Source organism: Gadus morhua, chromosome 21 (assembly GCF_902167405.1).
Source record: "Gadus morhua chromosome 21, gadMor3.0, whole genome shotgun sequence".
NCBI classification, from domain to species: Eukaryota; Metazoa; Chordata; class Actinopteri; order Gadiformes; family Gadidae; genus Gadus; species Gadus morhua.
The window spans coordinates 14918017-14934308 of record NC_044068.1 but is presented as its reverse complement, the minus strand read 5'-3'; the positions used below and the strand labels follow the sequence as shown (position 1 = coordinate 14934308).

General features: G+C 40.8%; 2 protein-coding genes across 3 annotated transcripts; one reads left to right on the top strand and one right to left on the bottom strand.

The window, feature by feature from the left end:
• Positions 1-1582: 1582 nt before the first annotated feature.
• Positions 1583-2454, top strand: ptrhd1 (peptidyl-tRNA hydrolase domain containing 1). Its single transcript, XM_030345450.1, has 2 exons — positions 1583-1939; positions 2221-2454. Exons 1-2 carry the CDS (start codon positions 1730-1732, stop codon positions 2389-2391), a joined length of 381 nt encoding a protein of 126 aa, XP_030201310.1. The 5' UTR covers positions 1583-1729; the 3' UTR covers positions 2392-2454.
• gopc (golgi-associated PDZ and coiled-coil motif containing) lies at positions 2451-14498 on the bottom strand. Of its 2 annotated transcripts, XM_030345447.1 has the most exons (9): positions 13989-14498; positions 10848-11012; positions 8826-8849; positions 7234-7409; positions 6418-6583; positions 5832-5927; positions 5369-5533; positions 4879-5056; positions 2451-3934 (listed from the first exon to the last, which is right to left on the bottom strand). In XM_030345447.1, the coding sequence occupies exons 1-9, from the start codon at positions 14259-14261 to the stop codon at positions 3861-3863; spliced, it is 1317 nt and encodes a 438-aa protein (XP_030201307.1). In that variant the 5' UTR covers positions 14262-14498; the 3' UTR covers positions 2451-3860. The 2 variants fall into 2 exon arrangements, with proteins under 2 accessions (XP_030201307.1, XP_030201308.1); XM_030345448.1 differs by lacking the exon at positions 8826-8849.
• Between the last annotated feature and the right edge of the window lie 1794 nt (positions 14499-16292).

Sequence of the window (16292 nt, the reverse complement as noted above, 5' to 3'; positions counted from 1 at the left end):
CGTCTCTATCATAGCTTCTTTGCTGTAATGTGACCGTTCTTTATCTATGTATTTGTTGTGTGCTGTGCAGGTGTCTCTTTATTCTATGATTTGACCTAGGCTGGTTGCATTGTGAGCCACAAGCTCATTGTGCTGGTGGTCAAAACACTTGAGGACCTGTCCATAGACCCCGTTTCCCAGAACACCAAGCACCTCATAGCGATAAGCAATATGATCCCTTGTGACCTGTAGAAAATAGGTTATTGGTTATTTTTTAATATTACAATGTCAGTTTCATATATATAACACATCTATGTTATTGCATGGGTAAAATTACAAAATGTTAATTGTACTGCAAATGTATACTTTATTGAAATGAATGTGCAAATGCACATTCATTGTAATAATTAAAATTATGTATATTGCCACACTCAATGCCACACAAACACTCAACGAACAGCGATGCATTAGGCCTATTCCACAATCCAAAAGGAAACAGAGGTGTTTGTTCTCCTGCTCAGTGCCTTCATTCACAAAGTTAAATTATTTGCACACAAAGCAAAACCAACGGTCATAAATATTGTCGTCAACAGAAAGATACCTGCTCAGAGAAATACTACTCATTGTCAAAGCCATGGTTGAAGATCCCGGTAACTTTTGAGTCATGGATCTTCAGACGTCATAGCCTTAGATTTCCCCATGCTCATATTTGGCCATGCAGTTACCAAAGGCCTCCAAAGTCTCTGTACAGCAATATGGAGAGATAAAAAAAATACACAGCAAACAGTAGAGGAACCAAGCCCAAGAAAAAATAATGGTTAAAAAGCACCTCTCTCACTCTCATTCACACATGCACACGCACACGCACACACACACAGCATATATCTATTATTTATATGTTTATTTATTTAGTTATTTATAGGCCTACACACAACTTTGCATTCGAATACAGTAAGCACCAAAAAAACATAAAAAGACATTGATACGTTGTTTGATTAAATATAATGTATTGCTATACAGTTATACAGTGGTCAAACAACTACATAGTATCAATCAGGCAAGTGAATAAAGCACAATGTTTATTTATTTGATTACCCTTGTTGTTGCAATTATGGGGAAATCTAAGTGGAATATTAATTATAATGCCAATCTTTCATTCAAAGTTTGATGGCAATTTACTTGTAAAGAAAGGAACAGGGACTCAAAATTGAACATTGAATTCATGTTCATATAGTCCACTGCAGAAGTCAAGGGCTTTCTCTAGATGGCGCTGTAAGCTGGCCCCCCCCAACCCCCCCTACCTTCCCTGACAAGAGCCTTGAAAGTTAATTGTCTATGTTATTCCGCAATCCAAGGCGGAGATAGTTTGCGAGGTTTATTTATTATTTACAACAATCAACATGGGCCTTTTTTTGCTCCTGTAGGTGTGAGGACCAATACAACGATAAAGCATTCTATTAACTGTGCTGACCTGTGGGGGGCAGCACTGTGCCACCGCGAGCACGTAGATTCCCGTGAAAACAAAGAAGAAGAAGAACATCATCATCATCATCATCATCATCATCATCATCTCCTATCCGATACACATCCATGCAGTGTTGCCAGATTGGTCCAGATTTCCCGCCAAACCGGCAACACTGGCTGCAGCTCTTTGGACCAATCTGGCAACGTCGCATTCACCCTCTGTGCTGCCCGGATATGATAACTCGAGAGCGAGTACCGCTGGAGGGTTCAACTCAAGAGGAGCATCATGGCCGTGACTGGACCTGAGACCGCTCGCCACCTGGTTCAGTATGTGGTCGTGAGGTCGGACCTGCTCCACCAGATGGCCTGGCCTCTCGGAGCGGTCATAACGCAGGCCTGTCACGCCGCCACTGCGGCCATCCACCTGAACTACCATGACAGCGACACACAGGAGTATCTGGCCCAACTGGACACAATGCATAAAGTAGTTCTCCAGGTAATATGAATAAACATATGGCTTGATCAACTCATTGACAGATACTAATGCACTTAATGCATACATTGTTGTAATGTCAAACGATGTAGGTTGTTGGATGAATGTGTACAATACACACAAATATGAGATCGTTGTGACTCATTGAGACGATAGTGACGTCAGCTTGGATGTGTGACAGAAATAGCCTGAGCAGAATGAGAGAAAGATAAATCATGGCTAATGAAAGTCGATCACTTGGTTATTTAGAATGCAAATAATGACACGTCAAATGTTTGTTCCAGGTGCCAGACCAGACGACCCTATCCACTCTATCGGAAACCCTAACAGAGAAGAATATTGCGCATAAACTGTGGATCGAGCAGCCAGAGAACCTCCCCACCTGTCTAGCTCTGAAGCCATACCCCAAAGAGGCGGTCCATTCTTTCCTGCGAAAGTTCAAACTTTTCAAATGATTTTTTTTTTAAGTTAAGGCCTAATGAAAAGCATACCAACATACAATAAAGAATCGAAGTGAGTCTCTTTTACTTTATTTAAACAGGGAAATAAATACACTATAGTTCCCATCCCCAAATGTATAGGCCAGTGACAGCTCCCACATGTTTGAAGTCCCATATGGATCACAGTTGAAGAAATAATTTACATGATGAGGCCTCTGAAGGTGGGCTGTCTCCTAATCAGATATTACTGCTGGACCAGGGGACCTCATAGCATCCTGGGCCCTGCTTTAGTACATATCGTAACGTAGTCTCACTTGGACCTGGTTGTCCCTATCCTTCTCCGCACATCAATGGCACTCACAAGGAAGGGCACAAGCATACCACGGTGTGTATAGTTGGGTCCCATCGTGATGCTAACAAATGGGAATGATCGGAGGCCAGGCAATCACCTCATCTGCTCCTTTTCTGACCACCTTCCATTGCTTTTCATGTATCTTTGCTCATTGTCCTCCTAACCGGTATTAGTTCTGTTAGTGTAGTTCTGTGTGGGCCAAAATAAGTACATAATAGTAAAGTCTGAAACATATTTTACTTATGTATATTTTAAGGACATTTCACATATGCATTCTCACCCCCCCCCCCCCCCCCCTTAAAAAAAAAAAAAGTATCCGTAAAAATATAAAGAGCCATCCAAGGATTATGCAAGAATGACATCTGATTGTCACTTTGTAGCCCGTCTCCCCATTGAAGAATTATTAAATATCACAAGTCTTACTATCAACTATGTGGATAACTGGCATACCACAAAAACAATGCCACATTATGTTCCAAGCTAATTTGAGTTAAAAACGTTATTTTTCCACACTACTTCAAAAGAAAACTTTTTTTGTGAGTTCTGAAGGTAGCTATGCACACTTAAGATATTGCATAATACACACATACTTTCATCATTAATTAAGCATCCCATTAGCTTAGAAGACTCAACTTGGAGAGATAATACAATGTAGACCCTCAAACAGTTTCAGCCTTGCCTGTGTTCTTAAGGTAAGTGGAGTATAGGTGCACTACAGAGCTTAAAAACAACAGAAAAGGTTTGAAACAAATGTACAATTGCTTCCAAAAGCCTGCTTCTATATGAGCCATAACCACTTCGGCTCTTCCTCTCAGATGTACGCAGGTTTCCATACAGACGTATACAATATCAAAGTGGCAAGAAGGATATATGACCATGCTTGGAATTCAGGTCAGTTTCGAAATCTTTTGAGTTAAGACTTAAACTAAAAGATATAGGTCCGATATTCAGCTTGTACATAACAAATACTCTAATCACGAGGATCAAAATATAGCAACACTGTTATGATTTCCTTTGCTCCAAGCTCATCCCCTTTGTCGGCAATATTTCTGACCATTGCGTCACTCTGCCACTCCTTTCCTCATTGATTCTCTGGACATGATTTCAAGGCTTTAAAGTTCCTCAGTGTCCTCTAGGAAGAGCTGTCTGTCGACTCAGCGGCCTTGGAAGGGGTCTCCTCTGAAGGCTTCTCATTCACTACAGAAGCTGTGTGAGGAGGAAATGGGAGATAAAATAGGATTAATATCGCATGATGACTAAGCTAACTTCGAAGTCAGGTCAATAACACGAGAACGGTTGGCCAATGCAGTTTCCCCAACAAAGAACTGCATACAAAGACCACAAATGGGTGTGGCTAACTATGCCGATGTTGCCGTTTGTTGGGGCAGTGTGCAAGCACCTCAAGACCTAAGGTGCAGCCACTTGTTTTTGGTGAAACAAGTCTTAATTTATACAGATTGAAGACTACTGAAATTTGTCAAAACCATTGGTCATAAAAAGTGCAGGAAGCAAAGGCCAATCAAACCTGTGCGATGTCCCTAGACTAAGTCAAACATTTTTATTTGTAGGACATATTAGCCAAAAGATGACTGCCAATCCTAGAACTCAATGATTAAGGTCCAAAACCCGTTAAAAGAATAATGTACAAATGTAAATCAATTAGTGAAATGTGCTTACATGATCTCTAGAGATGCGTAATTGTTAAGCCTATAAAAAGTATACCAGAAGGGCAAGATGTTTTGAGAGACTAGCAATACACCGATACATTTTTCATCCTTTAGTATCCATTAATGGCCCGGTAGGCCAGACTACTTGTTTTTTTAAAAGGAAGCATCTTAACTCTGGTAGGTTAAGACTAGGGCTGGGTAATTCTCAATATTATCATCTTTGAATGCGATTGCATCATCATGAAATGAAGACATCGATTTACCTTCATACCAGGTTTTATGATCAGAATATACGGTTTGGCAAATTAGTCGTATTCTTATACTATACCTTAAGTTCAATAAACCTCAATGTTAGGAACTTAGACTGGAGAGTGGAATTTTTAACTGATAAACATATTATGATATTTATCAATTAATGTGATAATATATGGATCCATACCACCCGGCCTTAGACGACACCGAGCGCGTTGCTCTGAGCCTTACCCCGCGGTGACGACGGCTCGGTGTGAGTGCTGTTGCAGTGTGTTGCCGTGTTGCCCTCCTCCAGCTCGTCCAGGTACAGCCGGTAGCGATGTCCACCCTCGTCCTCGTACTCCACGTTCTCGTCGTCGCTGTCCACCTCGGGGGCCACGTACACCACCTCAAACTCAATCTCTCCCCGCTGAGGGCACCGAGAGAAAAAACACACGCACATCTAGACGGGCGAATGGTGACGACACGCAAGTACAAACGTGTGATCGCCCTGTACGATGTCAAGGCCAACAAGCACTGGCTTTCTGGACACCGCGGAAAGCACTCGACTGTTATACAATGACACAAGAAAAGTATGCATTTCTTATTCGATGTGAAAGTAGCCATGCATTACTGAAGTTCTTTTATAACATTTGTCTTCACCCATATGCCCAGTTCAGAGTCAGTCACCGACCGTGGAGGATGACGTCAGCGTATAGCGCGTCCGCCGCGGTGACCTTACCTGCTGTGACAGTATGGTGACGGCCTCCTTGTGTTTGGCGTCCCGCAGGTTGATGCTGTTGACGGCCAGGACGGCGTCCCCGACGTGGAGCCCCCGGCACCGCTCGGCCGGCTGCCCCGGGTGGATCTCCGAGATCAGGATGGGCACGCCGTGCTCCTTACCGCCCTGGGGAGAGGTCCCCACCACAGAGCCACAGGGTCAACCCACGGCAGCATAGCATCAAGACGCCACACACACACACACACACACACACACACACACACACACACACACACACACACACACACACACACACACACACACACACACACACACACACACACACACACACACACACACACACAAAATTCCTTGGAATAGACTTAATTTTGACAAGAAAATATTCAAAGATGTTCATTTAGCTCTTTCAAAATGTATTTTGGAACATTTATTGGAGTTACAGAAAGTTCTACAAGAGTTTTACCGTGATAGAAATTCCAAGTCCTTCGTTGTCGTCTTTGGCCAGCACCACTTTCCGTATAGGCCCTACACCCTGAGTCTTCTTCAACATGTCCGACTCCTACAATAAAAGGAAAATGTATTCTTATGCTTTTTATTAATACATACTTTAAAAGTCCATAAATAAAATAGGGAAATGTAGAAGAGTACTGACCAAGCCTGACCAATCACAGACATTAGCCCACCTGTCCAGTACCCTTCTAAACACAGAGGCATCATCGTAGGATACAGACAGGCGTCAGTCATAACAACATTAATGCTTCTGCTATTTCTGTATACCAGGGCACAGGTAGTATGAGTTGTTGTTAACTCGATTTGCTACAATTTCTGCCGTCAATAATAATAATATAATAATAGGCGGCCTGCTTCGTGTGTGTATTTGTAAAACTGATAGAAACGTTTGGATTTGGATGACCAGGGTTCAAAATTAATTGCACGTATAATTGTCTGCTTTTTGAGTTTGGTTATAATTTCCAGTGGAATCCGTCGATGTTGACGTTCAGCCTACAAAGTCAACGCCATTCTCCCCCCGCCCCTGGTTGTAGACTCACATGCCCAACTGGAGACGCCAGTGTCTTCTTGGAATCATTGCGCCCCCTGCAGGCTCGGATGACGGTCTTGTGGCGGTGCAGATGGATCTCTGCTTCGAGCTGGTTCCACAGCTTGTCGTGGGCAGGTCCCTTCATGTCCCGACCCAGTAGCTGAATCTGCTGCACTCTGATAGATCACATCACACATCAGAAAAGACACGGCTACGCGCACAACAATCCTGGAAATATTTATGCAAATAAATAAGGTGATTCTAATAAATATAGTATTTACTGCAGGAATATTCTGATTACCAATGCATATTTAGGGTAAATAGAATCACTGCATAATTTGTTTTAACATGTTAATTATCACGATATGACAAACAGAGGGTGTGTTTTACTGTCAGTATTGGCCCTGCAGACTGTGATGCTTGCAGAGCACCAAGGTTTTTACCCCATCAATGTCGTGCCAATAATGATGGTCAAGCACACCCTTGTGCAATATTGCTTAAATAGGCAATCATATTCTTACGGCACATGTGTGTAGTGCCGTGCATACATTGCACGATTTCAGGGCTGACTTTTGCAGACTGAAATCTGAAGGTCTCAACCAAATTCAGCTTGAGGTTAACACCATTGCAGGCATGCGTCATAACTATGTGATACAACTTTAGACCAGATGCAGGCACAAAAACGTGTTTTTAGGTGAAACTATGTATGAAAAATATCTACATTGAATAATTGTGTACTTTATTTTGGTCCGGTACTGAAGTTATTCAACTATAGGTAACACAATTTGGACTGAATATGTAAACTTTTTATGCCAAGATGTATTACCTTCCAGCCAGTTCCTTGTCAAGATACTTTGCAGCCAGTCTTGCACCATACACTTCTGCTTGAAGTACTGCAATGTGCCTGCGGAGGGCCTCGTTCTCCTTCTTGTGCTGTCGTACCTCTGCGTCCAGTTTCACCTCCCTCAGTTTATCCTTTCTGTTGGCCCCCAGCTCCTGTTCCTGTCACATACCACAAGAGAGATGATGTAGAACATCCGTTTGTAAACCAATGGGCTGGTAAAGCACTAAATAACTAAATAAGAACACATTTGTAAAAAAAACATTTAAATATGGACCTTTTTTGCAAAAGTATACATAAGGCATAAGCTAATCAACGGAATGTAGAATAATTTCGTTGGTATCAAAATATGTTGCGTTAAGCTCATCTTGTACTCCAGTTTGTTCAGTGTCCTCAACCTCTCTCCAATATTGTATTTGGAATGTAGTACCCATTTAAACGCTTGGTGCAAGGGTAGATATTGGACCTTTAGAATGATATATCATCCGTTTCTTTCCATTTTGTCAAATGTTAGAATTTGCGTTGCTCTAGTCAACCGCCCCCTCCTACATCAATGACACCTCTAAGCATTGGCGGTTTGTGGGAATTGGTTTGGGTGTATGTAAATACATTTTTGCCTCCAAGTTCATTTCAATGGCTCTGGTCTGCGTTCCCAACCACCATGTCAAAACAGGGACAGATCGAGTAGTAATGCAATCAAAGCCAGGCAACATCAACCATATTTGCTTCACAATATAACATTGTAGCATGGATTTCAGTAGCCACGTGAAACTAATTACACTTGTCCTAAAGATGCATGACGTTTATAATACATGACTCTCATTCCTATATGGCTGATTCTACCGAATTGGTGAAAATGGCAGTTCCCAAATAAATATAATGTTCTGACTTTTTTGCAATTTAATATTTGAATAGAGTAGTAGATGAGGTATTAGTCCCTTCTACTAATAATAGATTTGGGCAAAAATATGTGCCTTAAATAGTTAGACGAAATTAATATATTTCATAATCATAGAAATTGCATGGCATTGTGCAATCTCAGCTCGGCCAGAGATCCTAATCTAGAGCCAAAGCAGATCTGATTCCTAAAATGCTTCCAATATTAACCACTATGTAATACATTTGGTACACAAAAAAAAAAAAAGGTGCTGTAGTTAAGATTCAAGAGTTGAGTAGACAGCAGAAAAGAGAGGAAGAAAGCGAGATCTTTAAAACTAAACTCCCGCCAAAAAAGCCCCCTCCCACTCAGCTTCTTCTCATGCATGTCTCCGCCGTTTAGAAGGGTTGCATTTCCCGCACCCGTGAGTAACAGGCAATCAGGGGAGACATGCCCTGATTGGTCGGAAATGAGCCGGGAGTGGTCTAAAAATGTAAATGGCTCGTGCAGTGGAAGCCTAGGTTTGCCAGAAACATTCTCTCCACGCGTTGCACTCACTAAAAGCTGATTGATGGCAATGCCATTTCTACGTAATTAGAATTATAAAAAAAAACTGCTTATCAATCTTATACAAAGCACATTGGATAGAACATTCCTCTGTCTCTACTTTAGTATGACTTGAATACAGGAATAAACTTACCATCTCGTCCACTGTGGAGGGGGGCTTCAAGCAAAATAATTCAAACAGAAAAGGCAGAAGAGCAAGGAGATTAGGATAATGTAAATCATATGCAAGTGCAGAGATTAAAAAGAAGGTATGGAGCATTTAGATAAGGCAATTTGGTATCATAGCATACACTTTGATCCAAAGATACAAACAATAAGCATGACACCAGTAGGAAACCAAATTCACAAGTCATCTTTTTTCCATATCACTTGTTCAAAAATGGTTGAAAAGCTACCTAGACACTAGGGCTGCACGATTATTGCCAAAATGATTATCACGATTATTTTGATCAATATTGATATCACGATTATTTACCACGATTATTCATTGAAAAAAAAAAATCTTTAGAATTTCTACCATCCCCTTGTGGTAGGAGCCACACACTGTGCTCAGCGGCAAATTGCCGCCAGGCCACGCCCCCCCCCCCCCCCCCCCCTCCCCCTTTTCCCCCAATATCGTCATCGCGATAAAAATTTGATATATTGTGCAGCCCTACTAGACACGATGGTGATGATGAGCTGGATGGAAGATTCAAATTAATTATCTAGTACCTGCTGTGTTACATGCTTGTTTATCAGTCTTTGCAGAGGGCAGAATAGTTTGTTTTTTACTTCCCTTATCTGCTTGTTTTTAATTGCCTACACCTGCAGGACTGGCTATAACATACTTTTGTCGAGATATGCAAGCATATGGTTCCATAAAATATAATATTTTATGATATGCCGAAAGCAAACATATAGTGTTGAGCATTGCGAGACCATCCAAAGTAAAGTTTGCGATACGTTGTTTAAAAAAAGGATTAAATAAACTAAGTGATGATTTTCCTACAATCCAGTTTCATAAACTAAATGTATCAAAGTTAAATGTGTTGCTCTCATTAATGTTTTGTCTACTTGAAAAGCTGGTTCAGTTACTGTCACTTGGGTGTGTAAGGTCAATTTGGTTGATTAAATCTATGCAATTTACTTCAGAAGCAATTTGTCCTATTTAAAGGAAAAATATATATACCGGTATATCAGGTATCTGTTGCAGGCCTGTAAATAAGTCTGTCAAATCATTTCATTCTGCCTGCCCTGAAGGTTAATATTTGATGGCTAACTCGTCTCTCCACACACCTACCCGGATACCTGCCCCCACTGCGCCCGTGCATAACTTTGCATGATCCTATACTTAAGCAAGGCTAGGCAGACCTATTGCTTAAGTAAGTAAGCTAGTCACCCGTTATGATTGAGTGTCTTGGGCGATTAACTTTTTAGGATGGAATAATTACATGATTTTTGAGCCATTTGAGAGTAGACAGAAATGTTGTGTGGTCTGATGCTGAATAAGACACACATCCTTTAACTCATGGGGTAGCCTACTTCAAATGATCATACAAATAAAAAGGTGGTTTATTCATTGTGCAAAGTTTCATCAAATTACCCAGCAGTAGAGCTTAACAAGAGCATGTGAAGGAAAATCACAAACGCACAATTCTTGAAGATGGATCACAAATTATTATTAATATTTTAAACATTGTAACTGGTGTCCATTAACTGGTATGGCTTTTGATATACTTTGCCCTCATTGAATGATATATATTTTGTGACATATTTTGCCCCCCCATGATTTTATGAATAATTGTTCAATGTGGCTGGGAGCGCCACCATTTAAAAAAACAACCTGGGTAGGACTCTGAAAAGCATGAACACACATTTATGCTAGCAGCAAATAAGTAGTATATAAAAAGGGAATGAACTTAATTTAAAAACTCATAACTAAACAATTATGAGAGAATCAAAGAAAATCAAAAGATTAAAATCAAAAGATTATTATTTTGGTTAGTCCCCCTTCACTAGACAGTGGATCAAAGATTACTCAATATTACAACTCCTATGTGGGGTTTACTTTTAGAGTTACTTTTAAACCCGATTTTATTCTAACTGGTGCACAAGCACATCAATTTCCCACGGTCTTTAACCCAGTCAGACAGGTTGTACTTTGTGTCGTGCCTACCAGCTTCTCTTTGATGGAGTCCGAGTCTTCGGTCGTCCCCTGCTTGACGTGGAGCTGCAGCTGGAGGGCGTGGAGCTGGAGAAGCTGGTCGTGAACCTCCCGCTCCAGCACGGTCCGCTCTGCCTGCTCATCAGTCAGCTCAGAGCGCAGGTCTACCAGCTGAGCCTGCAGAAGGGGAGGACATGCATGGGTCAACCATAATAATAATAATAATAATAATAATAATAATAACAACCAGCGTAGGCCTACATTAAATAAACATTAAATTGGATGCATCCATAACCTTGTAAAATAGTGATTATGCTGTGCATTACATTCAAGTTGACTTCTTGAATAAATGAATAACTAGGTTGTCGTTAATGTATAACATACTTTAGTTCATACTAATGGGCTTTTTAAAAGGACGGGTGAACTCTCCTGAGTTCACAGAAACATCCGTTACCAATATCTATTTTTACGTTATTTTAAATGTGTAAATATTTCCTATAAACATTAAAATATCATTCTGATGAATGATGATTAATACAGAGAAGGATCAAACAGTATATGGATCAAACTGAAACAAAGCAAAACCCATCATTTTCGTATTAAAGCCGAGAAATAACTGAAGAGCAAACACAATTAACTCTTACCCAATTGTAAGAAAAGTCTCAACATTTTAAATCAAAAGCTTAAGGATATAAAACAAATTAAAAGCATGCAAAGTCAATCATCAGCCTCCAACCCTTTGCTCAGAAGCTGAGCCTTGTATTAACTTTCAGGCTAACACTTCTTGGGTGACATCATTCAACTGCTCTAACCTGAGGCATGACCATGTATAATACACGTCTCTCTATTCAAGAAACCCAATACATCTGTTGTTACACACAAGGCGGGCGCCAGGGCATCTAGAAAACCATCTTATCTTGGGTCACAGATGACACCTGTAACCCCATTGGCATTCATGTTCCTACAGACAATGATGCTTCTTACAGAGGTTCTGTTCTTCACTCCACATTTGATCAAATTAATGATTTGATTCAGCGATTCAAAAATAAATATTGGGTAGCAATTAATTTAATAATTAAGTATACATTTAAGAGATTTGAGAAAGCAGAAAGAGCAGAAGGATTTAAAAATTTAACTACAAAAACATCTACCCTCTGAATCTGTGATTGACATTCCCAGACTTACTCTGTAATCCAATCACAGAATACATGCCCTTATTGGTCAGAAATTAAACTCAAAAACAGATCTCTGATTTAATTTCATTCACTAGTTCTGATGGATTGCTTAGACATTTAAGTATTTACACTCAAATTAAAGCTCTTAAATCTTGCTGACCGCGCCTTCAAATTGTATTTTCTTGTCCAAACAAGGGCTAATATAGAAGCCTTGGTTATAGTACAGTATAGTGGCCTTATACATTGAAATTCCTCCATACTTAAACAATGCATTTTTGTTTACAACAAGCATGTATCAGTTCACCATTCCAAGACAAAACAATCAATGTTTTCCTTTAAAGTAACAACCAGAGGTAAATTAATTCAGAATTGTTAGCCCAACCAGCTTGAACCATTATTGACGGCTGTGGTGGAAATTGAGTTTTTACTCTGATAAGGTTGCTACCATATAGCTTTTCTAGCTGACCTTTGAAACCATGCATATGTCCAACTCCCTAGGTACATAGTTTCATGGTTATACTTTTTTTTCTATATTATTATATTATGTTTGTTTAGCTGGGTTAGTCTGATTTAACATCTTTTACCAGAGACACCTTGCCAAAACAGCAGCTGCATGTACAAAAAACACAATAAACCATACAATAAAACACCATGAAATGCAAACACCACACAGTACCAAATCCTTTTGCAGGGAGATAGAAAGATTGCTCTGCATCCGTTTCAAACACAGATAAAACCATCGATGTGAGAATTAACAAGCTCTTTCATTCTCATTTTGAAGCTCATTCAAGGATGACTGGCCTAAAACCGAATGGCTTTCTTCTCAAATGTCCCCAATATTCTTAGGGACTTGGTAAAACATCCAAGCAGAAACTATAGGCCGTTGGATGCACCGGGCAGGGACACCAGGGTTAGCCACTATTGCGATGGAGCTTTAGTGACACCGAGAGTCAGGACCTCCGTTTAACATCTCATCCAAAAGAGGGAGCTCTTGCAAAAGGCCGAGTCACCTTCTCCATTCTGAGACTCTGGACATATTACATTAGCGGACATTAGGGAAACGGACAGCCCCTACGGCCCTGAGCTTTGAGAGAATCCGACAGTGGCAGGGAGGGAGTCATAGAGTCGGAAGGTCATCCACCGTCAAACTTTGTAAATAGTTACATTTTGTGAATCTATCAGAGTCCATAGTCATCGGATTGAATGAGAAATGTAATTTGAGCACATCTGCATAGTTAGGTCTGTTGTATTTTTGCTTCTCATAAGTTGGATAAGTAGGATTATATAAAAAAGGTTGAACGACCCAAGTATAAATCCTTGATAATCCAAAAGTGAATTATTGTTCTTCATACAGTAACCAATTGAGGTATACAGTCACCAATAGAGGTATATAGTTGCCAATTGACAAAAGAGTATATTTTAGGACTTGAACCAATTTAGTGCTGTACCAGATAGTCCTACCAAATTGTCTAGCCTGCCAATCAATATGCGATGATCCCCCTATCAGATGGAGACACTGAGATCCAATGACACTCCAACTCAGATTTACCAAGAGTCAGTTTTCAGGCTTGGGCAAGGCTGATAATATAATCCAACCAAGCTCTGAGGGACTGGGGGTAATTCTCAGATCATGCAGTTCAGCCTGAAAAACAGGCCTGGTTAATTGCTTAAAAAGTAATGTGCCTCCGGAATTTCCTACTAAGCAGGGCCATGAAGCCCACTGAGATATTAAGCACGTCTCAATGGGCTGTGTTAATAAACACAGAAACCACCCTGCTTGGCATGTGTCGACTGTTTGAATATGTTTGTTAGGTTAATATTGATACTGTTAGTTAGCCTATTGGATTTATTTATCTTCATTTTGGATACTAAGACAGTGACGTTTCATGTTAAGATAGGTCAGAGTTGGTGAAAACCTTTGATGGACATGCATATACAAACGTCATATCAATAAATACATGAATAAAAGCAAACATACGTCTAGCTTGTGGTTGAGTTGGAAGATGGTCTGGGCTTTGTGACAGAGCTGAGCAAAACATGAGCTCAGGCTCGTCATCTTCTGCCGACCTTCATAGGTGATGTCCGACTGGTCGGGGTCGATCTCGCCCAGGAGTAGATCCACGTCCACAAACGCCTTGTCGAACTCCTTCTCCAATACCTCCAGCCACCGGAACATGGACATGCCTGGGCTAGGGCCGATCAGGGCAGTACTCTGGGCCGATTGAGAGCCGTAGCCGGGGGAAGCGGACATTTCCGATCACAGGAACAGCTAGGGTGACTAAGACGTCCGCTAAGAAGCAGCTCGCTTATCAAAAAGAACGGCTACTTCCTGACGATACAAAAAATTAGTTGTGTATTTCGTAATATAACATGAAGTGTCAGTCTGGATTTGACGGACTCGAGTTAAGATCTAGGTAAGGCCTGGGAGGAACCGACAGAGTTTCAGCTTCCTTGATCGGTCCCTTCTTGTTCTTCCTACTGCCCTCCGAGTGTGCGTCTCGGCGTCATGGGGGCATTACCGCCCTCTTCTGTTTCGGGGTGGGAATAGGATGATAAACTTTGGCGAATAATTGTATATACTACACGTGACGTCAGACTCCAAAAATAAACAACCGGTTTATTTGTTTTTATTAGCGTGACGAGATGAACATTTGGCGATGAAAACAATATCGCGACTTTGAGATCTCAATCATAGGATGTTGCCCAATATCCAGAGATAGCGAACCAATGAAATTGCGCCATTTTAGGAGGTTCACGTCACTACTTGCTGTAGTTTGGTCTGGCTTTGCGAGACTACGTCAGGGGCGATTCTAGATTTCATAAACATCCGGGGCTTAGCCCAGAGGGAAAAGAAAAGTATCCCTTTGGACATGCAATTTTATTACATTTTTTTGTCTGCTTTATTGTGCATGCAAATTTTTTCTGAATGCTTTACCTAAATAAACAAAAATACGCGGTTTATTATAGCTTTAAATAGCTACCTGACTGCTTTGCTGCTTATCCCCAAACATCTAAAGTTCTATTCAAGTTATTTCAGAGTAAATGAATGCAAGTGGGACTATAGAGAGAGAGGCAGAGAGAGAAATATTATTCTTTTATTTCATTAATTTTACCCAAAAATTATATTCAGGGCCAATTAAATAATATCCGACGCTCTAGCCCCGAATAAAACAGCCTTGTGATGCCACTGAGTATAAGTACACAGGACACCTGAGTAAGTGTCTTAGACACCTGCTTAAGTATGAGCTAGTACCCAGGATACTGGCTCAGTATGACACAGGATAGTGGTTCAGTACGAGTACAAGTACACAGGTTACTGGCTCAGTATGCGTATAAATACACAGGTTACTGGCTCAGTACGAGTACAAATACACAGGATACTGGCTAAGTATGAGCTGGAGTGGGGGGCGTTGGAAAAATACAAAATACAGTTTATTATAGCTTAAAATAGCTACCCGACTGCTATGCCGCTTATCCCCAAATATAAATGCACAGACATTGCTGTATAATTATGGTGTACGACAGCTCCCTCAGCTGGACAACAGTCTCACACCAAACTACATTTTCCGTTTGAACCAACGTAGCTATAGTACCTACATTGATGCGAGACGGGTTGTTGGATTGAACGTGTTGTAGTAGCAGAGAATGGCCTGCAGGGCAGCATGTACATTGTTAAATACATGAATAGGTTTGAATTTTGTAGTAATGGAGGTTTGATGTGAGCATTGCTGAATAACAATCATGTATATTAAATGTATTGCAGGAGTTTAGCTTGACATTAACCAAGTTAAAGGACAATTAAATGAACCGCACCAAACATGTAGAAGTAAATGTGGAATTTTAATATATAAACAAAACACTTGACAGAAGTTTATTACAATTTTGTAAAGGAAAGCAGAGGAAAACATTTTCCCAAATGAATCTTTTCAAAATGTCACCACCATTCCGAAAGGAAGTGAAGAGGTTTGTGTAAAAGCAGTCCTCCCTGACCAGCTCTGTCCCTGACTCTAAACCCTGACTCTCAACCCTAACGCTGAACCCTCTGAGGGCAGGAAGACGCGCCTTCAGTGTAAAGGTTCGAACAACAGAGAAGGAAGAAGAAGAGGAAGCAGTAGAGAGTAGTGAAGTAGTGAGGTTAGTGACAGACGTGAGGGAAAGGCGTGTGGAAGCACACGGTTACATGTTGGGTCAAGAAGATCACTCCCACTGGAGGTCATTGATCCATCAGCCTCAGACTGCTGAGCTCAGCAGGTCTTCTGGAGGACGAGGCGCAGATGAACTG